The 23,019-nt window shown below is 37.1% G+C and overlaps 1 protein-coding gene across 2 annotated transcripts in view; it reads left to right on the forward strand.

The window, feature by feature from the left end:
• The window catches only part of LOC123755315 (uncharacterized), a gene marked incomplete in the record, with an annotated part of 206,253 nt that overhangs the window by 171,820 nt on the left and 11,414 nt on the right, over positions 1-23,019 (forward strand). For both annotated transcript variants that reach the window (XM_069327856.1, XM_069327857.1), the window contains 12 exon segments: positions 720-855; positions 4,016-4,155; positions 5,034-5,280; positions 6,009-6,224; positions 6,502-6,600; positions 8,953-9,036; positions 15,537-15,657; positions 16,563-16,719; positions 17,162-17,361; positions 17,518-17,666; positions 19,395-19,507; positions 20,024-20,185. In XM_069327856.1, coding sequence (XP_069183957.1) covers positions 720-855; positions 4,016-4,155; positions 5,034-5,280; positions 6,009-6,224; positions 6,502-6,600; positions 8,953-9,036; positions 15,537-15,657; positions 16,563-16,719; positions 17,162-17,361; positions 17,518-17,666; positions 19,395-19,507; positions 20,024-20,185 — 1,824 coding nt within the window.

Here is a 23,019-nt window from a genome sequence, read left to right on the forward strand (position 1 = left end):
ATGTAAATGTAAAGAAAAGTTTTTTTGACCATTTCTGTCCTGCTTGAGAACATACCGAACCCAGGATGCTCAATTGAGTGTCGAGGACATAGACCACTCTAATACAGACCCATTGACATTATTCATGTGTATATAAGTAGACAATAATATAAGGTTAAGAATCATGTAATAATGTCTATAAATTCAGAATATGGTTTAGGGATATTGAGAAAGTATATGAAAAGAGGACGACGATGAGAACTTGAGGGAGAGGGGGGGGGGATCAAGTAAATTGGTAACATGATAAAAAAATATACCTTGGTGTGTAAGGTGTGATGTTGTGAAGGTCATTTGAGTAAGGTGGAATGAGAGGGAAGGTCATCTTTGTGAGTAAGGTGTGAATATAAAGAAATTTTGTGTGAATGTGGAGAAGTGTGTGTATATATAGAAACTAGTGCATCATAGTGAATAAGGTGTGATTATAAAGTGGACACTGTTTTAAAATTAGTGATTAGCTTAGACTGCATGGACAGTGGAGATGCAATAATGGACATTAGTAAATGCATAAAAACAATATCCAAGCAGATATTGAATTGATTTCATTAACAGGGCAGTAAGCAGTAAAGAAGGATGCAAATGCACAAAAAGGGCAAGACAATACATTGATAAGTGAATGAGTTATAGAGTAATATGAGAAATAAGTCAAATTTGTTTTTATTAATTATTCTGTGGTATTTTAGGGAGCTGATGAAGAAAGCACTGCCGGTGCTTGTTGGCATACTGGAGAAGGAAGCTCGGGGCTGGTTCCTGCACTTCAGAGAGAAAGTTATTGCAGATCTCAAGGCACAAAATCTCAGTGATTATGAGGTTGAAAAGGTGATTGTTATAATTTTTTTGTCTGCTCTAACATGATTTTAGCTTTGAGTTTATGGATACAAATTAACACGGGTTAGCACAGATACAGTACTGTAATCATAACTTATCCTCGGGTCTATCATGTTCTCGTTTGAAATTACGGCTGTCACTTTACCTACATTCTCGTGTTTTACTAAGTTTCTTGGTTATATTTATACATTAGTGCCAGGTTGGCATGATAGCTATCTACCCACCCACCTGGGCCGGGTTTTTTTAATTTGAAAAATCCAGGTGGGTTTAAATAAGACTTGGTTTTTTGTTTTAATATGAGCCAACTTAGTTATTTCTATTTAAATTTCAATTCAATTTTTTGTATTTATTAACTAAACAGATTAAAACCCAGCCTGCCCCAACCCGAGCATGTTGTGTTTTAAGGAAAAAACAACAGGTTTTTACCAACCCTAATTAGTGCAGATCCTCACCATTCCGTAATTCATTTTGATGTTAATATTTTTGGGTAGAAAACAGAAAGAGCATTAATTATTAATGTTAAAATTGGTGTTTTGTTGAATAAAAGTAGGAAAAGGCTGTCTTTTTGGAGGTCTCTGGGACCTAACCCTATTCTTCCTGATGTACAAGAAGTCACCAACTTGCCATGATCTTACAAACATTCATACTTTCAACACTGTCCAACAGATGGTATTGTGGTGGCGTTGTGAGCTCCAACTAAGGAGCAATATAAAATTAAGTACTGTGCAGTACGTACAGTATAAAAACTGTGTCATGGCTAATGGGAGGAATATTGTTGATGCACCAGTGATAAGTATGAGAAGAGTGATGACCTCAGAAATGGGAGTGGATATAATAAAGTACTCACAGAAAGAAATAAAAACCAACACAGATTGGACATGTGCATGAAGCAAACTTCTCAACAGTTGGTTGGTACCATTATTAAAGACAAAGCTGGATTTTTGAATATGTGATGATTTCATCGCTAACGAATTTAACTATAACCAAATAATGCAATGATGTTATTTTTTACATGGAAGGTTGTCACCTATCTTCCTCATCTTTCACCCATTAACCCTTACACTGCTCCAATCACTATCTGCAATTTTTTCCTGTGTGCAAATTGTCACATGCAATTGTTCCTTATTAGTTTTCAATACATCATGATGTTGAACTTTTAAATGGCCTAGGAGTTTAAATGTTAAACATTCTACTTAATTATTATAAAAACAAGCAAGCAGGGGCAACTCCATCATCCTCAGCAATACCAATGACAATAGTCAGTGTAACTGTTCAGGAGCCTAATTTGTTTATAGCATTGTGCCTTTGAGAAATCATATTCCAAGTTTTGACTAACTGATTCAAGGCAGAAAAATAGGAATGCATCTTCATTGTAAGTTGGGGAACCCATTACCTATAAGATTAATTTGCACAGTTTTTGCAGGAAGTTAACCCACTGCATCAAATCATCAACTGGAGTAGTTAAATACCGTTTATATATATTTATATCAATTAGTGAGAATGACTGTTGACTTGGGCACCACTGGGTAGTCCATTTAGGTCTCTAAAAATTAGTTACAGGTAATTTGAAAGATACGGTCATAGTCAGAACATTATTTACTAGGAAGCAAGTACTTCTGTGACACGTGTCCTATGTCAACTGTCAGGTTAGAGGTGCTGCTAAGGAGAAGAGAAAAGATGTTCTCTTGTTGAGTGGTGAGTATATAATGTTCTCAGCTTGTAGGTCTTTGCCTTATAAGGCCAAAGCCAGGATCAGTGATTAGTGGTGAGGATAGAACTGAGCCAGGATTGCTTGTCAGCAGACCAATATTAATTCCTTGCTTACCAGTGGCGAGACTCACCATCCCAGTCATTTTGCGACCCTGCAGTGAGAGAGTACAGCTGTTCACGGGTTGTGTGTTTAACATAGAGCAGGCTAGGGGCTGTTGGAGTGTCCAGCAGGTCACTACACCTTTATCCAGGAGTGAGCTGCTGCTGATACATGCATAGTGCCTTCAAAAGGAGTTGATTATAATTTTCAATTGCCTATAAGTAGCCTGAGAACAATAATATATAAAGAACTTCAACAAAGTTCAAGAAGTAAATGCATAAAAACAATATCCAAGCAGATATTGAATTGATTTCATTAACAGGGCAGTAAGCAGTAAAGAAGGATGCAAATGCACAAAAAGGGCAAGATAATACATAGATAAGTGAATGAGTTACAGAGTATTATGAGAAATAAGTCAAATTTAAGGGAAATTATCTAAATTTGTAAATCTAAGGGAAAGTGAAATCTACACTGGTTATTCCATTTATCATCACACTATCATGCAAGAAGAGCCACACATCTATGGATCATCTAATAAAATCAGCAGACTCCTGCTCCCAAATCAAGCAGTACATGTGACCACTGCTCAGCTTAGATTTGGCTATAAATACTGTATCTCTTGGAATTTTCATTACCTGCTGATGTAGACCTGACCAAATGTAAACTGTGTTAGGTAAATTATTCACACACCTTCCTTCACTGTGTGGTGGAGTGCAAAAAGATACATGAATTTAGAGACAGCTCTATAACAGGCATTCAGGAGATGTGTAAATATTGAATTCAAAATTATCTGCTACCAGAAATTGTAACCAAATATCCCCTGTTTGCTAACTGCAGGTATTAAATGTGGGTCATTATGACCTTTCCACCGCTGCTCACTGGATAGCGGGTGGGAGACAGGATAAACATGTCAATTATGTAGCTAGCTCACCATATGTATAAGTTGTTTAGCTTGGAGACTGTACTTGTGGTTGGTCTCTGACCTAGTAATTGTTGATATAACACGATACATTAAATTTTGTAACTACCATGTCAAAACTTTAACTTGCTTAGCTAAGTGGATTTTGGGGTTCAGTCCCCGAGTCCATTATGTGCCTCTGTAACATTTTCCACTACCACCCACTGGATGGGTAAGAGGTGCATAATAAATGAACCAGACTAAAAAACAACTGAGTATTCATATACGTACTATAAATACTGTACTATACAAATATGTATGTAGGCATATATACATACATGCTCCAATATATATATATTCATATTTTCATGTTGACATATATACTGTATAATATATATATACAAATAGCAACAATCATTTGTAACATAACTTGCATTTTACAGGAAGGTAATCGTTTAGTACAAGAGGAATATTTGGGCCGTGTATATACTGCCATCCTGGCACATCCAGCCCTTCAAGAACTTGGTGAATCAGTTCCACTACTACTAATTAACCATGCCAAGGCAGTTTTGCTCATGCACAGGTATTTCATCTTTCATTAATGTGACCATTTATCAGACTAATCTCCTTCAGAGAGATAGTTATTTAGGTATCACTAATCGGGATACATTATGGGTTTTTCTCTTTTATTTCTTTGTTGAAACTCTTCTACAGCTTCTATTTGTTGCCAGTATGAAATTGCCAGGCTGGTTTTTCAATGTTATTTTACATTTGCAAGCAACACATGCCTACATACCCCACCAACACATGCCTATATACCCCCCCCCCCAACACATACCTACAAACCCCTCCAACACATGCCTATATACCCCACCAACACATGCCTACATACCCCTCCAACACATGCCTACATACCCCACCAACACATGCCTACATACCCACCAACTCTGAACTGTACTCTTTCTACAGTACAATACAGTATTGTAAGATAGGCCTGACATAGGGATTGGTGATACCCCTCTCAATCAGCTGAGATCGGAACATATGCAGTTATTTATAGTTTGAAGCATAATGCTAAGATAAGACAGTTACAGAAAAATTTGCTTTAGTAATTTATTCTTCATAGTTTGCATGTTGCAATGCATTTCTGAACATTTTAAAATTATACACTGCTCAAATAAATATTCATTGTGTTGATCACACTCTAAAGAGTACTATCATTGTTTTTGTGGCACTTGTTCATATGTAAGAAAATATTTAACAAAACAAAACAGCTTTAACATGGGAATATTTTTTTGCTTAAAGTTAGTGATAAACAAAACTTGCTCAAGTTTCTCTGGAGGTTTGGTATGTGTTTCATTTAGTTGTGAACAAAATAACATACTGTATTAGACAATTAAGCATATACCTGTAGTTGGTTTATTACAGGTGAAATCTCCAATTTAATTTTTATATTTACAGAGCGTTAGATGAAGTAGAAAGAATATATGAGGAGGGTGAACGATCCCGGCGGGAGGAGCTCAAACATACACATTCCATATTTTCCCGTATTGAACCGTGGCTGGCTGATGAGTTAAGTGCCACTCACGATACCTTAACAGAGCAACACAAGTGGCGGCCCCATGAACATGCTCTGGCATTGTGTCGACAGCATGATCTTCAGCAGCATGCATACTTTCTCCAGAGAGATCTTTCATTCATGAGAGAGGTATTAATATTTTTAAGTTGTAATATGCATAAACTATTCAGTACACAGTGTATACCGTACTGTATTTATATTTAACTATATTTAGGTAGTAGACCAATTGGGCTTAGCCACCCATGAAATAAATGCCTTTAGCTAGAAAAATATAGTACATTACTCTTACCATTTTTAAACTTTACCCTATACTCCCATTTTAGTACACTCAAACAATAATACCACTGGTTAGTATGTTAAAGGATTTGGGGTAAGTTGGTTATCTTGTCGCAAAAATTTTGTAGGCCAATGGTTTATGAAGAACCAAAAGTAATGGCTATAAAAGTGTGTTGACTTGGGTCTCTTGTCATTCCCTCATTCTTCCCATCTGGGAGGGTTGCCAAGTGAGTTCAATATATAACTCATGCCAGACTATTTCTGTATTAATTAGAATGTTAAATATTTTATAACTTTAATTGTACATATAGTGTAATTGTGGAATCAAAGTAATACAATTCTTAAAAATTGGCCAGTGGTGTGTGGGTTGTCATTATTTGCACTAAATTCTACATGCTCATTAATTGTAATAATAACCACTAGTTCACACTCATTAGGGCTATGTTACATATACAAATGCAATCCATTATACAGTACTTTTAATCTAATAACTTAGTGCAAGGCGTCTTGTAACTTGAAGTAAAATGAATGTATTTGTGCCTATTTTACATGGATATAATTATAATGTTATCCTTTAACAGAGAGAACCAGTTTTGATGAAGGAGCTGAAGAACCTAAAAGTTGCTATGCGAGTGTTTCAGTGGAGAACACAAGTTTGGTTTCCTGGCAACTATGTAGTTAGTCGGAGTTTTCAAGGCGAGAGTGAAATAATTCCTACGGTATTGGCATCGTCTCCCACCTGCATCACTACCCCACGCACAGATCCAAACCACCCAGTGTACTTGCTGGAAAAACAGGTAACTTCACCCTTCATTGGGCAGTAATATTTATCCTGTTCTGTTTTGTGTCTGAAGCCACTTTCCCAAAAGAAATTACCTTTGAAAAATCTCTTCAAATGCTGTATCTTGATAGACATATGAAACTGACAGCTAAAGCGATGGTATTAGAAGCACCTCAAGGTAGTCTAATAGATGATAAATATTGCAACTGTGTATTGGATACTTTTCTCATTATTTTATTTGAGATTTGTAATGATGCTTTGATAATAGTAATTGTGACATTTTCATCTTTCAGTTAATCAGAACAACTTCTACACGATGGCCTTTTTGGCGTTGGTTTAATTTTTTGCATAGATCATGGGCCTGGACGTCTAATGCTCTCTTCTTCTTTGGGGTAAGATATCTCTATACATAGTACCAAGTTTCTTAAATATGTACTATAGACAGATTGATGTAATAAAGGTAATAGAATGGGAAATATTTGGAATAAGCTTCAGGGGAGTGGCAGTGTGTGCTAAAACTATTAGAAGAATATATAATGCATCAGGAAATCTTTAAAGAAAATGGGTCATAGCAGAGGTCTTTTCTGTTAACTATAGATAGGTAAGTACAGTATGGAGGTTATGGATAATAGGTACAGTAAGGACAATATGCAAGAGTGCAGCTCATCCTTCTGTTGAGTTAGTACTTATAGTAATGATGAGAACCATTGTACATATATGGTGTAATGGACAATTAGAAAGTAAACATCATTACTATTGAATTTGGACAGACTGGAAAAGGTTCTGTATTTATGTTGCAAAGACAACCTTAAATAACCTGATCTAACTTTCCTAGGCCTAATTCACACTATCTGAGGCCTAATATAGTACATACATATGCTATACTAGGCCTAGGAATATTTAAGTTTATTTTTTAGCTTTATTTTTTTAACTTTATAAAGTAAATAGTACCAAATTCTACTTTCTAATTGTTTAATATATCAATGTTTGTACTATTGTACACAGTTACAAAAAGTACTATCTAAACAGGAGGATGGGTTGAAGACTGAGGTATACCGGAACAGAGCAACAAGTAGACAACAACACAACAAGAAGTAAAGGTGAACAAATACGTGTGGGAACGGTCTTACGGTGGCATAAAGCGATTACCACTGTCTTTGAAGATTACAGCTAGAGCTGATTAGTGGTTTTCTTGTCCAAACCATTTAATTACTTAGATGGCGAGCACTGTTTTATTAGGTTGAGGACACATTATCATGCTGGTACTGTACTTGCATATGGTATAAGGCATGAAGTAAGCCATCCCCACTAAATTAGTTACCAGAATATGCAATCAAATAATTAAATAACATGGCAGTAATGATCTGTCTGCTTCTGTATACAATAATTTCTATGAGAAGAACAGTAATGAAACAATTAAGGCAACCTGGAAGTCACTGTACTGTCACATATTTTAGCTGTATGTCACACCTGTACATGTATATCTATTGTCTATATACAAGGAATCCACATATATACCGTACTGTATATGTATATGTGGATTCCTTGTTATTTGAAACTCGTTATTTGAAACTGCTTTCTCACAAATTGTGTATTAATCACAGGTAAAGTAGTCTGGGAAATGGTACCAAATACCCAAAGGTCATTTAGGCTGGTTTGGATTTGATTTCTTCAGATAATCAGGATTCAAATAATTTTTGTTTAAACCTTCCTGTCTGGAAAGTGGAGGACAGAGGAGGAGAAGTTCGGGAACCAGACAGTTCAGCAGGACTCCAGAACCCAACCCAACACTGTGCACCTGCATACCAGACATGCAACAGAGTAATTATGCTGACTCGAATCTAGATGAGTAGGGGTACTGTGTCGCTCATAAACTTGGACTTTTAATAAAACATTAGAAACTTGAGAGCTTCCAGAAATCTGAAAGAGCTGAAAGGCTGTCCAAGTATGCAACAAATGGAACAGATATGATGCACTAAGCTATAGATCATTGTCAGAAAAATGAGTTTATTGCAAAATGCTGGAAAATGTAATCTGGATGAGAAAAGTGGAACACCTGAAGAGGATAAATTTTGTAACTGAGGAGCAACACAGTTTCAATAGAAAAAGGCATGTCTGGTAAAATATTTTTATAACAGGATCATTCAGATAGGAAGTGAGAAAGGATGATTGGTAGACTGCATTTTCTCAGACTTGTAAAGTTTTTGATACTTATCTACAAGAAGCTATTTCATAAGATATAGAAACAAGTTGAGATAACTGGAAAAACACAAAACTAAGTAAGGGAGTACACAAGATACAAAGGACCACAGTCAGAGTGGATGTGTCAAGCTGGAGAAATGTGGGAAGTGCGATAGGTCCTGCAAGGTTTGGTCCTAGGCCAGTTGCCGTTCTTAATCTATATGAACGACCTACCTGTGGAAGTGAGCTCACACGTCTATTTTTTCTAAGATAACATAAAGCTAACGATAAAATTAAAAGCTGAGGATTATAGTGTGCTGCAAGAAGATAAGGATTTAATAATTAAGAGTCAAATGCAAAAGAATACAGCAAGCTTGGCCTGTGACATATAAGATATCGTCATTAATGCTAACGAGATGAAATTGTTGCACAGCATTAAATACATCATTCAAAGTGTGGCTTGGAGGCTTTGTTATTGAATATTTATCAAATTAACATACTCTATTTTATTTCAAATAAAGGAATATGTATCAAATTTTACACAGATCTTCTTCTCATTTCAGGTATGGTTACCTCTATGTTCTCCAGTCAGCCTTAGAGCTCTCTTGTGCCGAGATCCATTCATGTCAGATTTTGAGTTATCCCAGGTATGATATCTTCAATATCATTAAGCTTATATCTAAATTTAAAACAAAGTAAAAACTGCAAACTGTATTTATGTAAATTAAAAAAATTATATTTTTTGAGGAAAATGTGTAAAGGGAAGAGAGGGGGCCTATGGAGGGTATTGAGGTGAAGGTTGTCAAGTGATCAGTTTAACACTTTCGCCCAGCGATCGCACACACGAGAGCGTCACCAAGTTTTGTTTTGTTTCGCATGGGTAACACTTGCTGGGGTCATGAGAATAAATATTTGTATAAATTCCAATTTCTATCCGATCTACTTGGGGATAGTTTACAAATGTTCGCCATGAATTATACGTTTTCTCTAATAGCCAAAGAGCTTACTTGGGAGAACGGCATGGCAGTGAATCATCGTGGTAAAAAATTGTATTATTGACACGACGAGTATAATCGACTTAGTTTATATTTTTTTTGCCGGTCGAACGCATTCTTATGTGACGTTTTATACTTATGTTCTTCTAGAACATTCTATTGCGAACACATTGGTACAAAAATGAAATACGTACATCGAAAAATATGTCAGGACAGTGAGTTGAATATACACTTTTCAATGCGGGTTTCGCCGATATGCCGCCGCGGGTAACACTTCGGCCACTTCCCACACTCTTGTGGGTGGGCTGCGACATTGATTCTATATTTATATGCATATGTCCATGTAGAGAATTTTATTGTGATTTCAGTGATACCTGTGGGGAAATTCCAGGCAGCTATTCTCTTTTTTAAATTGACTTTGATAAAGTTCTGTCTTATTTATTTTCTTAGTAAGTAAGAATTAATTGAGTGAACTGTATGTACTTGTAAACTGCCTGAAATTATCTCACACACTAATGGGGGGGACAATTGGTAGCCTAAACCACATTGATATGGCTCCTTCTTAAACTACCAATTGTTTACCTTTTATTATTATAATATTATACCACATGTGGTGGTTCACTTATCATTATCATACCACATATGGTGGTCTAATCTACTAGTAATAATTACTAATTATGACTACTAATACTGATACAACAAATGGCTTTGCTGGGCCTGTTGTGGGGGCCTGCTAGGCGTTTAGGTGTAGCATCCAGATTGGGTGTGGCTCTGTGCCTCCTTGTGCCACGTAATGGCGGCTGGTGGGAAGGACAAGGCTTGGCAAACAAGTAGTTAATAATGTGTATGAACCAACTGTCTGCACAGATTCTTGCTGCTCCTCTCACAATTTACCTGTATGGGATGCAAGGAATTAATCAAAGTTCCCTAAACATATCAATTACAGGTATGACATGAAGTGTGAGGGCTGTAATGGAATACACGTACATTGTGTTTGTTTTTGTCCTACCCATAACCGACTTATATATAAATGAAAATATGTGTACACTATAATTTCAAATACAATACTTGATAAGCCGGATACGGTCGTTGTTGTGATGTTGATAGGCTGTATTGCTGGTTGTTGACACGTAATTGGGGTGTCTAGTTGTTTCACCAGCTCTGGAGCCATGTACAGCATATGGCTGTTTCTTTGCTATTGTTCTGAGAGTGGGAGCGTTGGTCCCTCAGTGAAGCCAACGCCCTGAGGCTGGTTCATTCCTCAAAGTAATTTTACATTAACAATGGAACCAAGCTACCTTGTGGTGTTAATAATTATATTCAGTCTTGTTGATTACTTTTTTGTTAAATCTAGATACAAAACTATTCTATTAACAATGTTTAATAATGTAAATATAAGATGACATCGATGACGTCACGGAGTCTCCCATTTTCCATCCTGAACGGATTACAGACTAAGGGGGACTATGTTATGTGTGTGTCAGATTCCCGACAATACCAAAATTAACTCTGTAGGACAAGTTTGGAGTTGACAACCCTGAAGATAGTAGAAACATTTCGTTCCTGTCTGGCGCTCACGGCTAGTGATCGACGTAGTTTTTTATTTGGTGCTGATCTAACTTATGTTTTGGTGACATTTTATACTTATGTTCTTCTAGAACATTCTATTGCGAACACATTGGTACAAAAATGAAATACGTACATCAAAAATTAACGTCAGGACAGTGACAAGAGTATACACTTTTAAATGTTGCCGCTCGATCACCCGAAACGCTAATTTCACTTGGGAAAAGTTTTTTTCATTCGCCGTTTCGCGAAAGTGTTAATGTAAGTGTAAAATTATGTCTCTGTTAGTTATTTAATGTGTATAGGATGCATTTATGAGAGATGTTGGAGCGAGGGTATTAGATATACATAGGCCCATGAGTGTGGGCCTATGTATGGAAGAAATACAGGCTGCCTTTGATGTTCCTGCAAAATTTGAGCAAATAAAAGTTGCACAAAATGAACTTAATGGTAGGCATATATAGGGAAGAGAATTAGCAGGGGATAGCACAAAGGCATTACATCTATATAGTACTTAGAAAGGGTCAGGATAAAGATTTGGGTTGGGACGGAGGAAAGGAATGGTGCCCAACCACTTGGGCGGTCGGGGATTGAATGCTGACCTGCATGAAGCGAGGCCGTCGCTCTACCATCCTGCCCAAGTGGTGTACAAAAAGCAAGGATACATTTTGATGGCCTCCAAATGGCCATCGTTGCTATGGCCATTTACATATATGTACTCCATGTACTGTAACACGTACAGTACTTGTTATTGCTGATGACATGGTAGACTTGAAGATTAATGTGAATTGTGTGTTACTATGTTCTCAACCTACATAACTACAAAAAAATTCACCCCTCAACACTTCAGAAGGTTGTCTAAAAGTGCTGTGTACCTCCAAGTCTGTGTATCCCAGTACTGCACATATTGGAACTTCATACACATTGTACAAGTCTTCTGGTTGAGAATAAAATACATATGTAAGATAGTTAAAAGTTTTGTTGACGTGTATGTGGGGGAGAAGACAGTTGAAAATGAATTTAAATAACAGGGATTACTGTAACCACACAAATTAAATCAAATAAAAAACTTTAATCATAAATGGTTGTACATTTATAATTGGGAAAGTTTTCTTATAAATAAAGTACATTAATTACAGTCTCATTAACAGCATAGCACGTAAACATTGTCATTATGAGACTTGCAAACTAAATCTAAACTAAAGCATAGAGAAAAGGTAATATGGCAAGTTCTCTGGCTTGACAATATAACTTCAAAGGGCTATGTAAATTTGCAAACTAAACTTGGTGATAGGTTTTACATTGCCTGAATTATTCTAGTTGTTAATGCCAAATTATAAATTATGATATAACACTTAAATATGGAGCAGTTAAGAGTGGTTTTTGCTATTAGTCATGTCAGTTAACAATTCAAATGATCAGAAATAAATAATAAAAGGCTATGTAAGTATTCTATTTATGCTGTAGTCTTGAACTGGCTCCGTCAAAATAGTGACTGAAGATACAATTAACTTTGATAATTTCAAAGTTAATGCCTTTCAACAAATTAAGTCCTTGCCATCGTTGCATCCTTCCTCCGTGGTTGCTTCTATGTGACGTAAAGGGCAGCAACAATCTATTACCAGCAAAACTTTCCAACCAACACTAAGGAGAAGATCAAAGTCAATGTTTCGTAATCTCTCTGAACTTACCCTGTCTCTCTACTTGCGCATTTCTGACTTAACCCTGTCCTGACTTAACCCTGTCCTGACTTAACCCTTAAACTGCGCAACGCGCCTGCAGGCTCACGTCTGGTTTGCGCAACGCGCCTCCGGGTATTTGTATTTTTCACGTTCCATTCAAAACTCTTGCGGCTACATGGGGTTCACATCAGCTTCCTCAGGGCTCTTGTAAACAGACGCCATCTTTAAAAAAAATCGTGGTCCACATTCCCGGGTGTGGGAGCCTCAGTAGTGTGTGAGCAACCAAGGCTGGCGCTCGCAGCATGAGCGCACAGCACTGCTGTTCAGCATGTGACCACAGCATCGCCTAATAATGTCAAAATATATATATAACTTGTATTATTTAGCTATGATAGTGTTATATTAGAGCCCGAGTGTGATAATGACTGGGTACAATGTTCAAATATCAGTGATTCAATGCTGTTCACGATGTTCACAGCGCTAGCCACAGCACCACAGCATTATTTCGTTCATCTAGGAATCTTCAAATGATTTCTTAGGTTCCTTTTCAAAATAAACGTTTGGTCAATTATTCATTTACAGGAATTAGTGACCAGGATTGTGATAATAGCAGGATTGTGATAATAGCAGGATTGTGGTTATAATTAGTGTTGTGGGTAGTATTGTGGAAGGAGGAATTTTGATGAGGGAGGGAGGGCAAGAATTGAGGTAGCCTCATTGTGTGTGTGTGTGGCTGCCACTCTTGTTTTGCTCACCATACTAGCTTAGTGGTTCGCTATGGGCAACACATATGTACATGGGTATATATAGTGTGTGTATATAGTGTAAGAACAGCAACAGGAGAATGTTGAGAGGAGCTATTTAGGTGAGGGAGGTGACGTAATCATAGCGTCGTCTGCTGTGTGATTTTTCATGCAGTGAATGGTGGCCACTGTACTGTTTGGACATAATACCGGCCTACTTGCATAGTTCTGGTAAATAAAACATGTAGATAGGTATATAGAACATGTGTAATAAGAACTATAGCAATATAGTGGGAGGAGCAATGTTGGCGAGTAAGATGTTGGAGTGAGGGAGACTGGCTGGGTGTGGCTGCTCTCACTCGAGGTGTCTGAATGTGTTCATGGCCAAATGCTCCTATTGGCCCATACGAGGCAGCTGCTATTGGCCCATACGAGGCAGCTGCTATTGGCCCATACGAGGCAGCTGCTATTGGTCCATACGAGGCAGCTGCTATTGGCCCATACGAGGCAGCTGCTATTGGCCCATACTAGGCAGCTGCTATTGGCGTATACGAGGCAGCTGCTATTGGCCCATACGAGGCAGCTGCTATTGGCCCATACGAGGCAGCTGCTATTGGCCCACACGAGGCAGCTGCTATTGGCCCATACGAGGCAGCTGCTATTGGCCCATACGCGGCAGCTGCTATTGGCCCATACGGGGCAGCTGCTATTGGCCCATACGGGGCAGCTGCTATTGGCCCATACGAGGCAGCTATCGGCCCATACGATGCAGCTGCTATCGGCCCATACGAGGCAGCTGCTATCGGCCCATACGAGGCAGCTGCTATCGGCCCATACGAGGCAGCTGCTATCGGCCCATACGAAGCAGCTGCTATTGGCCCATACGAAGCAGCTGCTACGCGATGTTCTGAATGTGTTGATGGTAAATGTATATAGTGTGTGACAGTGTATAGTGAGTACATATGTTGTAAATATACATAAATGAACATGAAACATTGGTGTGAATAACTGTATGATGGGAGGGGCAAAGTTGGCGAATACAATGTTGGAGAAGTGAGGGAGGGCTGGCTGGGTATGGCAGCTCTCACTCGCTGTGTTCTGAACGTTTTGATGGTGAATGTATATAGTGTGTGACAGTGTATAGTGTGTAAATAGATTGTATATACAGTATACACAAATTAGCATGATACATAGTAAATATGTGCTGCATATGTGTACACAAGTTTCATGCACGTAACACAGTGTCTACGGACAGTACGGATGTTGTACTGCGATATTATAGTGTACGTGTTCATTATACATTGGATTGGCACATAAAAATAATGAAAATGTATTTGGAAAGGTGCGCAAAAAATGAACGAAAATATATTCGCGGCAATTTGCGCACCCCGCCCCGAGCGCCCCACCGCCCCCGAGAGCTTATGGCACGGGCGCACAGGGAATGATGACGTCACGCCCCAACTTCCGGACCCCATAGCAGCCAAAGTAAGTACAATTTCGACTTACCCATACTGAGGGAAGGGTTTTTGACACTTTAAAAAGAAAAAAGAATTTTTTCCAGAGAATTTATTTCCTGTGCACTGCGGGGGTGTCACATTTGGGGGCAACGCAGTTAAGGGGTTAACCCTGTCCTGACTTAACCCTGTCCTGACTTACCCTTGTCCTGGCTTACCTTGACCTAACTTACCCTACATATTTCAAGGGGGTGCCTTGATGAATTTATCACCTGGGGTCATTCAAGAGGGTGGGGGGTCGATTGAGAATTCTTCACTGTTTCCCTTTCCCACACATGGTTCAACAGGGATGATTTGAAAAGGTCCCCTATTATATTGCAAATGATTTTCTGTATGTTGTACCGAGTTCTGGAAGAGTGGAATTCTTACCTAAGTGAATGACTGAGTTTTGTTTAGAAAGGAACTTTGTCAGCACTTAAAGCCTTAATGTCTTGCATTATCTTATCATTGATTTGAAATGCACTGAAGATTTTTTGTCATGGAATCTTGTAATATATAAGTTCTGATTTAATTTGGTCTCAATATTTTGCATAGTGGATTACTCTTTGATATTTAATAACTTAACACAAGAACACTACTGAAAGACAATTTTCAGAAAGTTAAGTAATGTTTTCTATATTTCTCTAAATTCAATTTGTCTTCTTTAGGTAAATGGAACAGTGTGTCCAAGTAAAGCCTCACTAACTCCTACCCTAGCCTCCAGATTACACACACTGTGGAGACATATCTCTAAATCTCGGACCCATTTTGAAACTACGCCCGATACAGGTAAGACGACGAACATTTTTACTGGGTAACGCAAGATTAAAATATTTAATATTTTTAAACAACATTTAAATATAGAGCATCTAATTATTTAGCTGGCAGCATTTAAATGTGTGATAATATTTTTTATAATTATAGCTCCTGTACTTGCAAAGTACTTAGTACTTTACCTTGTTTGTTCATTAGATATAATTCTCACAGTCAGTATATCCACTGACTGTGGCACAGTCAAACTATGGAGCAATTACATAGCATTTGAAGGATAACACTGGCATTGTGATGGCTATATAATCTTCAGACATATGGCCCTAAAGGAGCTTCAGAAAAAAGTTCACTCTGTTAACATTTACACCAACATCAGCTACTCTTGATCGAACGTACGAAAATGTACTGTTGCCCCAAAGAAACTAAGTTTAGTACAGTACTACTGTATTAATTTTGTAAAGGGCGTGAGAATGACAGTGACAACCAAACCCTGAAAGCCTAGTATAACACATACATGTATTAAATTAGGCCTAAGATAGCATATATTAGGCCTAGTTCTATTTAACCCTAGGGCAGGTTAGGATAGGTTGTAGAGTTACTGTTCCATTATTTAGCAAGTTGTATTCCAAAATTATGAAATGTAATTTTTTTTTTATTTTTTTTACAACAGTTCTTTTTTGTACATTCTAATAATAGTTGTTTAAGTACTGTACTAGATTTTTTAGAGGATGGGTTGCATAATTCACACATATTAGACCCATATATGTACATATATGTACATATATGGGTCTATATATGTGAATATATAGTACATATATGTACACATATATGTACTTTTACCATAATACAGTACTATATTGTTTATTTATATGTGATGTCCAGTGAGGAATTTCTATTTCCAAAATATCCTTTTGTCTTTACAGGATTCATTGGAAAAGGAGTGACTCGTCACATGAACCGTGCTTGGAATTACGTAATGAAGGGCATCGTGGGCACATTACTTCTTACCACTGTGTTTCCACTCATCTGCTTACTCGTGTCTCTAGGCTCTATGGCTATTGCTGTTGCTGCTCCTCTGTGGTAAGTGTCTTCAGGGAAAATGCCATAGCATAATTGATAAAATGTAGTGAATAACTATTAATGTTGTTGAAGTCTTTAAAGCAAATATAAATACATACAGTATTTCTATGCCTTGTTCTCTGTTCACACTAAATCCATCTCCTCTTTATCACAGAGGATGCAAGACCTGCTTGCATTATATAGTTGTTTGTGCAGTTACCACATTTATCACATTCAGATAATGATTGCATTTTAAAAATTTGTTTAGAGTAAAAAATGAATTTCATGTATCTAGAAAACCTGACTTAAGTAATAAAACTACTTTAGTACTGTATATATTTATATATTTATTTGATGTTCGTATGTTGTCTATGAGTAACATTGAAATAGATTCTTTTTAAAATGGAGATGTACATTACTGTATATATTTTTTGTGTTAATTAAATTAAATTCTTATCTACAGGGTACCTGCGTGTGTCCTCTTGACACATGTTGCCTGCATATTTATTTATGATCTAGATTCTCCAACTGGAATGAGAAAATGGAGCCCAATACTTCAAGCAATAGGGCTTTATCTTGTTGTTTTGGGCGTGTTACAGGCCATATTCTCCTTTCTCACAGCAACTTTAGTATGTCCAATTTTAGCAGCTGCTGTTTTGTTGTGTAAGTGTTAATTTTTGTCGATATTGTTTTTTGGTAAAAACATATTTGTAAATAATAACATATAATGTATTTCCATTTCTGAATCTTGTACCTATACACAAATATAAGTTTGTTTATTATAATGACATGCATATTCAGTTAAAGTATTATCTGCAGATGGTGTAGTTCGCAGAGGGTTGAGACATGTTTGGGACGCAGTTATGTTCCATGCTGTAATTAAAAAGCGTGGTCGAATCCCAGCCTCCGATAGTTTCCTTGTGAAGCGTATTGCTGGACCTGGCTTACATAATAATTTCTATTACCAGGTGTGTGTGTACTTTTAGCAATGTTTTTATTTTGGTGTGCCATAGTTCATAACTTATTTATCTAAGAGTGATATAACAGGATCAAACATACCATATTTAGATATATATACACTACAGTGACTAATCTACAGTATTATCTATATTGATGGGTCATATTGGTCCTGGGTATTAGACTTGGCATGGATATTTTTAATATATTGCTGGGAGAGGAGGATATTGGTTCACTGGTGTCTTTTGTAATTTCTAATAAAGACATGGAGTCACTTGATGACCTACGGAAAGATGACGAAGTGCCAGAGTCATTTGAGGAACCTGCAGATCAGAATCACTTGATGACCTAGGAAAAGGACATGCAGCACAAGCTCTTTAGTGAGCCCTATATATTTGAATGTGATTTCTTTCATGCACCCTTTGGCTTTAATGTCGATATGTATGAAGTGTACATCCTTATTAACTGCAGCCTTACATACTCAGATCTGATCACCTTGGAAAATAGTATTGAAGGCTTGGTCAATTGCAATATGGCAATTTTTGGCTTCTATGCTATCTGTGTGCATATTTATTCTCTCTTTATTATAAAGTCATCTGAGCATCCTCAGGGTGTAGACAACTGTCTAATCTCAGGAATCTTTATTGCTTAAGAATACCTTACCTTGTGTGTACCATGTGTTGTTGGTTTTGGGAATCAATCCCCACAACCCGCTCTATGATCAGGGCTCCTGGATAGGCAAGGAGTTGCTCATTTATTGTTTGTACAAACTTTTCTTATTGTGAACCATTCAAATTCAACTTCATTATCTGAATTAAATAGATCACATGAGGATGAGGGTCAGTTTATTATAAATTCCTTTGACTATGACCCCTCAGTTTCCATTTTGCTCCTATCCAACTTTAAAATGAGAGAAAAAAATCTTATATTTGTTCACATTTTTTATTTAATTTCTAGTAAAAATATCTGCACTTTCTACCTGTACCATTTAAAAAGACTTAAAATTTATTTTCAAATTGATTAAAAAAGTTTTTGAGTTATGACTTTCTAAAAAAAAAATTATGGTAATCCAAGTAACTCGGTACTGATTTTTTGGGCTTGGTACCAAATTACTTGAGATCCTTAGGATGTAGAATATCATCATAAATACTACCACTAAGTAGTATAATATTTTCAGTTTAGCCTAACCCTTGTAACTATCTTATTAAATGGTCCTTCCAGTATTTTACTCAGTGCTGTTTTAAAATTTAGTCACACTTATATATTTTGTAACCAAAAGCAAAACAATTCCAAGTCAGTAGTACATGTGCAGCATGCATGCACTTTGGTGACTGAAAATAGTGGTGCCTCGGTTGAGATACATATACTTCATGTGTATGTGTAGAGTACAAATTGATCAATTTACTGTAATTATCTGACTCCTTTCTTGTTATGTGGCTGATATGGTTTGTTTACTTTGTGGATAACCAACTCTAAGGATAACATCTCAGTCACTGTATATGTATATACAATATATATGTTACAGTATATATTTATGTCAAGTAGAATGTCATCTGTAACAGTCTTCTTTGCACAACTTTACATCACATGTTTTCTGGAAGTCCTTCAATGGTATATACAGTAACCAGAGTATAATATTCTTTTAACACTTCCCTAAATTGGTTCTGCATATATAATAATTATTACAATTGTACAGAATTGTGAATAAATTGTAATAAAGTTTATTCTGTGGCTTGCAGATAAGCTGTGAACAGGCTTTAGCATCATTTGAAGCTAGGCTGGAAATGGACGAGTTGGCAGTTTATCAACATGAGATGGAAGCTATTATCCACAAACCACTTTGTGTTTACACGTAAGGCATCTTAGAATCTTTTTCATGTGTGCTCATGTGTGTTCTTGTTTGAAATAAGCAATCTGCATGATGACTTATCCATTGATTTCAAAGAATAAATTTTGGGTACATAAGCTGAAAGCAGTGGAGGTGGTGTGGTTATCATTCAGGGTTTGCAATTAACCATTCCTAAATTATGTCTACTAGGAAGGGAATGCTTAATTGTATGTAATTTAATTTGAAAAATAGTTTCCATAGTACAGTTTAACAAAATAATCAGCGGCTGCATAAACCCAAATGGTTCACAAATATTTTGACAATAAATAAGTGGGAAAACATACATACCTCATCATTAACTGTGAAGAACAGTTTTTTTAACAAATTAACTAAATCCACATCTAGTGAGCAGACTTGGTCCGTTATTTAGAGGAATTCATTGTATGGGGGATCCAGATTTTGGAAGTGCCACTGTACAATAGTTATTGTCTGGTACTGTACATACAAAATCATCTTGTACTTTATTTTCATTTGTTTTAGGGATTTTGTACAGCGTTGCTTTGGTCCCTTTAGTGGAGTTATTGGCAGAACTGGCAACTATGACCGTGTGGAAAGAGAAGTGCGCGATCTCATCCTAACACTGCAAGAAAAAATTGACAGACGGCGACGAGATCTGGTCTTGGGCTTGCCCATCAGTGTCAGGTAAGATATTAGCAGTTGTAAATGCTTTCAAGTAAATGGATTGTTTAACATGTCTTTTTGTAAATGTTAATCTAAATGCTTACAATTTTGACAGCAGTTTTATATATTTTGTTCATATCATACACTTGAGGGGCTAAAATGCATATGATTCAAATCATCATAATGTACCAGTTATGAAGCAGTTCATGCTTTCCCTAATTTTATATTGTTAACCATCCCTATACAAACTGTCTTAATCTAGATCAACATGCATATCATTTTTTATTAGCTCATAAAGAGTGCAAAATATATAAATTAGAAACATTTTGTGGGCCATCCAACATTATAGATGGTATATAAATTTGAAGGATATCAGTAAGTTTAACCTAAATTACAAGAGTAAATTTTCTAACATCATTACCACAATAGGTAGGTTGATAATTGTACATAAAAAACAAGGCCCAGAAATATATCAGTGAGACTGATCAACATGTTATTGTATGATGACTATTTCAAGATACATAGAATTTGTTGTAAGTGGTAATGTGTGTTTGGGTCTTAAATTATTAATGTCTAATTTACTGTGTAGAACCTTAACACCAAAAGGACAATTATACCAAAAAAAAAAATTCTTTACAACAAAATTATATATAAGGCATAAGCTTCCACAAAATACTGCAATGTTATCCTTTCGTACTATTTACACGATTGATCCAAGACCTTGTCACAGTACATAGCACCGTGATCAACACAGTTGGGTCCCATCTAAACGGTTCTGGTTTTGATTCCTGCACAGGTCACGGCATTTAGGCACATTTCCTTATGCCTGATGCCTCTAATCACCTGGTAGTAAATAGGTACCTAAGCATTAAGCAATTGTTGTGGCTTGCATTTTGGGGGGTGGGGAACCTTGATAAGCTTAACAGGCTTCCTGTTTCCCGACAATGTAAAACCAATTTACGCTAATTTTTCTGCTTCATCCCACTTAAATAAGTTTGATAATCTTAATTAGTTAACTTAAATTCATATAAGGCTTTTTCCTACTCTTAAAATAATTAGATATGCATCCAACTTACAGGTGGATAAAATAAAACAATAAGATTACTTACATTTTCAAAGTTGATCTCTGAGCAGTAGGCAAATTGATTTACAAATACATTACAGGTTTTATATAGTATTTGGTAAGGAATGAGTATGTTAAGATTAGCATTGTTTGATGGATTAACTGGAGAGTTTGTTTAAAATGCCTCTTTATATACCAACTTTTCAGCGTTGATGTGACATGATAAATTTGTGTGAATGAAACTGTATTGTTTAAATGATGTAAAGGTATTTTTTAATAATTTGTATTTGTTTCTTATTAGGTCAAAAATAAAATTGACAACAAGAGAATTAAAGTTGGCTCTAAAGCAAGCAACCATAATGCTGGAAGATTTCTACCCATCTCACGTACTGAATCGGATCATTGACCAGCAGGGAGTGGAGCCTTCTGGCCATGATGTGGGGGCAATTTTAAACAGACTTGATACAGTGCAAGGCAATAATGCATCTGGACAGAAACATGTTGGAATTGTGGAGAGAGGTACAGTGATAAGTGGAACACGGAAAGGTGGGCCAACAGAACCAAAGTTTGCTACAGTAGAGGAATGGTGGGACAGCAAAGGACTTGCCTTAGGTATGTTGGTGAGCTTACCGAGTTGCATTTTTGTATCTGTAGATCTGTTAATATCTTCAATGCTTTGTTTTTTCCCTGGGAACTCCCCTTTTAAGGAAATGGTCACAAGAGAAAGGCCTCCAAACAGCTATACTGTATATATAAACAAGATGATCTGGCTTGATATTTACCCCTTATGTCATTAGATTCATCTCATACATAATCCTCTACTTTTCTCTTCCATTAAGTAGGTTGTCTGCAAGTCATTCTTGACTTTGTGTGTGTTACACTTAACCTGTCCTCACACTTAACACACTGCAATTATTAAAGCTGTCGAACCATATAATAAAAATGTAGTTTTCTGGGGAGAGCCCTGTCTACTTCCTGAAGCTATCCGAACTGATATGTGCTATATATTAGTTTGGGGTCATGAGTCACAGGAGTCCTTATGCCTACTGGGAACCACGAGCCTGAACCTGGTCCCCTCAGAGAGACTCGGGGAGCAAAGGCCTATGAGCACTTTACATTTAAAGTATATCATAATTGCCATCAACTGGGGAAGGATCCAGAAAGGTAGGGGAATCGAAACAGACCACTGTCTGGTTAACCTGTGCAATCTACATCCCAAAAGATAAAAATAACTCCCTAGCAAAAAACAAACAAGCAACCCTTCATGCGACTAGCACTTCCGCTGGTCTCCATGGTGTAGTGGTAAGACATTCGCCTGGCGTTCCGCGAGCGCTTTATCATGGGTTCGTATCCTGGCCGGGGAGGATTTACTGGGCGCAAATCCTTAACTGTAGCCTCTGTTTAACTCAACAGTAAAATGGGTACTTGGTTGTAAAAACGATTCTCGAGGCGGGGATCGTATTCCAGGGACCTGCCCGAAACGCTACACGTACTAGAGGCTATACAAGAATGTAACAACTCTTGTATATATCTCAAAAAAAAAAAAAAAAAAAAAACACTTTACTGCCTCCCCCGTGGGGTGGGAGAGGAGCTGGCTCACCTGAGCCAGTAGCTCACCACACCAGTTCTTGAACGATGAAAAACCGCCGACCGGAGGGAGGGAGGGTGTCAGGGAGTCTCCGGGGCTCGTCCAGAAAATGGTGTTTCATTACATTCGATGCAGTTTTTTTAGGGAATTTGCTGTATGTGAACTGAAATATATTGATACTGCTTCAGATTAATGAGCACTGGC

The sequence above is a fragment of the Procambarus clarkii genome, chromosome 20 (assembly GCF_040958095.1).
Source record: "Procambarus clarkii isolate CNS0578487 chromosome 20, FALCON_Pclarkii_2.0, whole genome shotgun sequence".
Classification (NCBI taxonomy): Eukaryota; Metazoa; Arthropoda; class Malacostraca; order Decapoda; family Cambaridae; genus Procambarus; species Procambarus clarkii.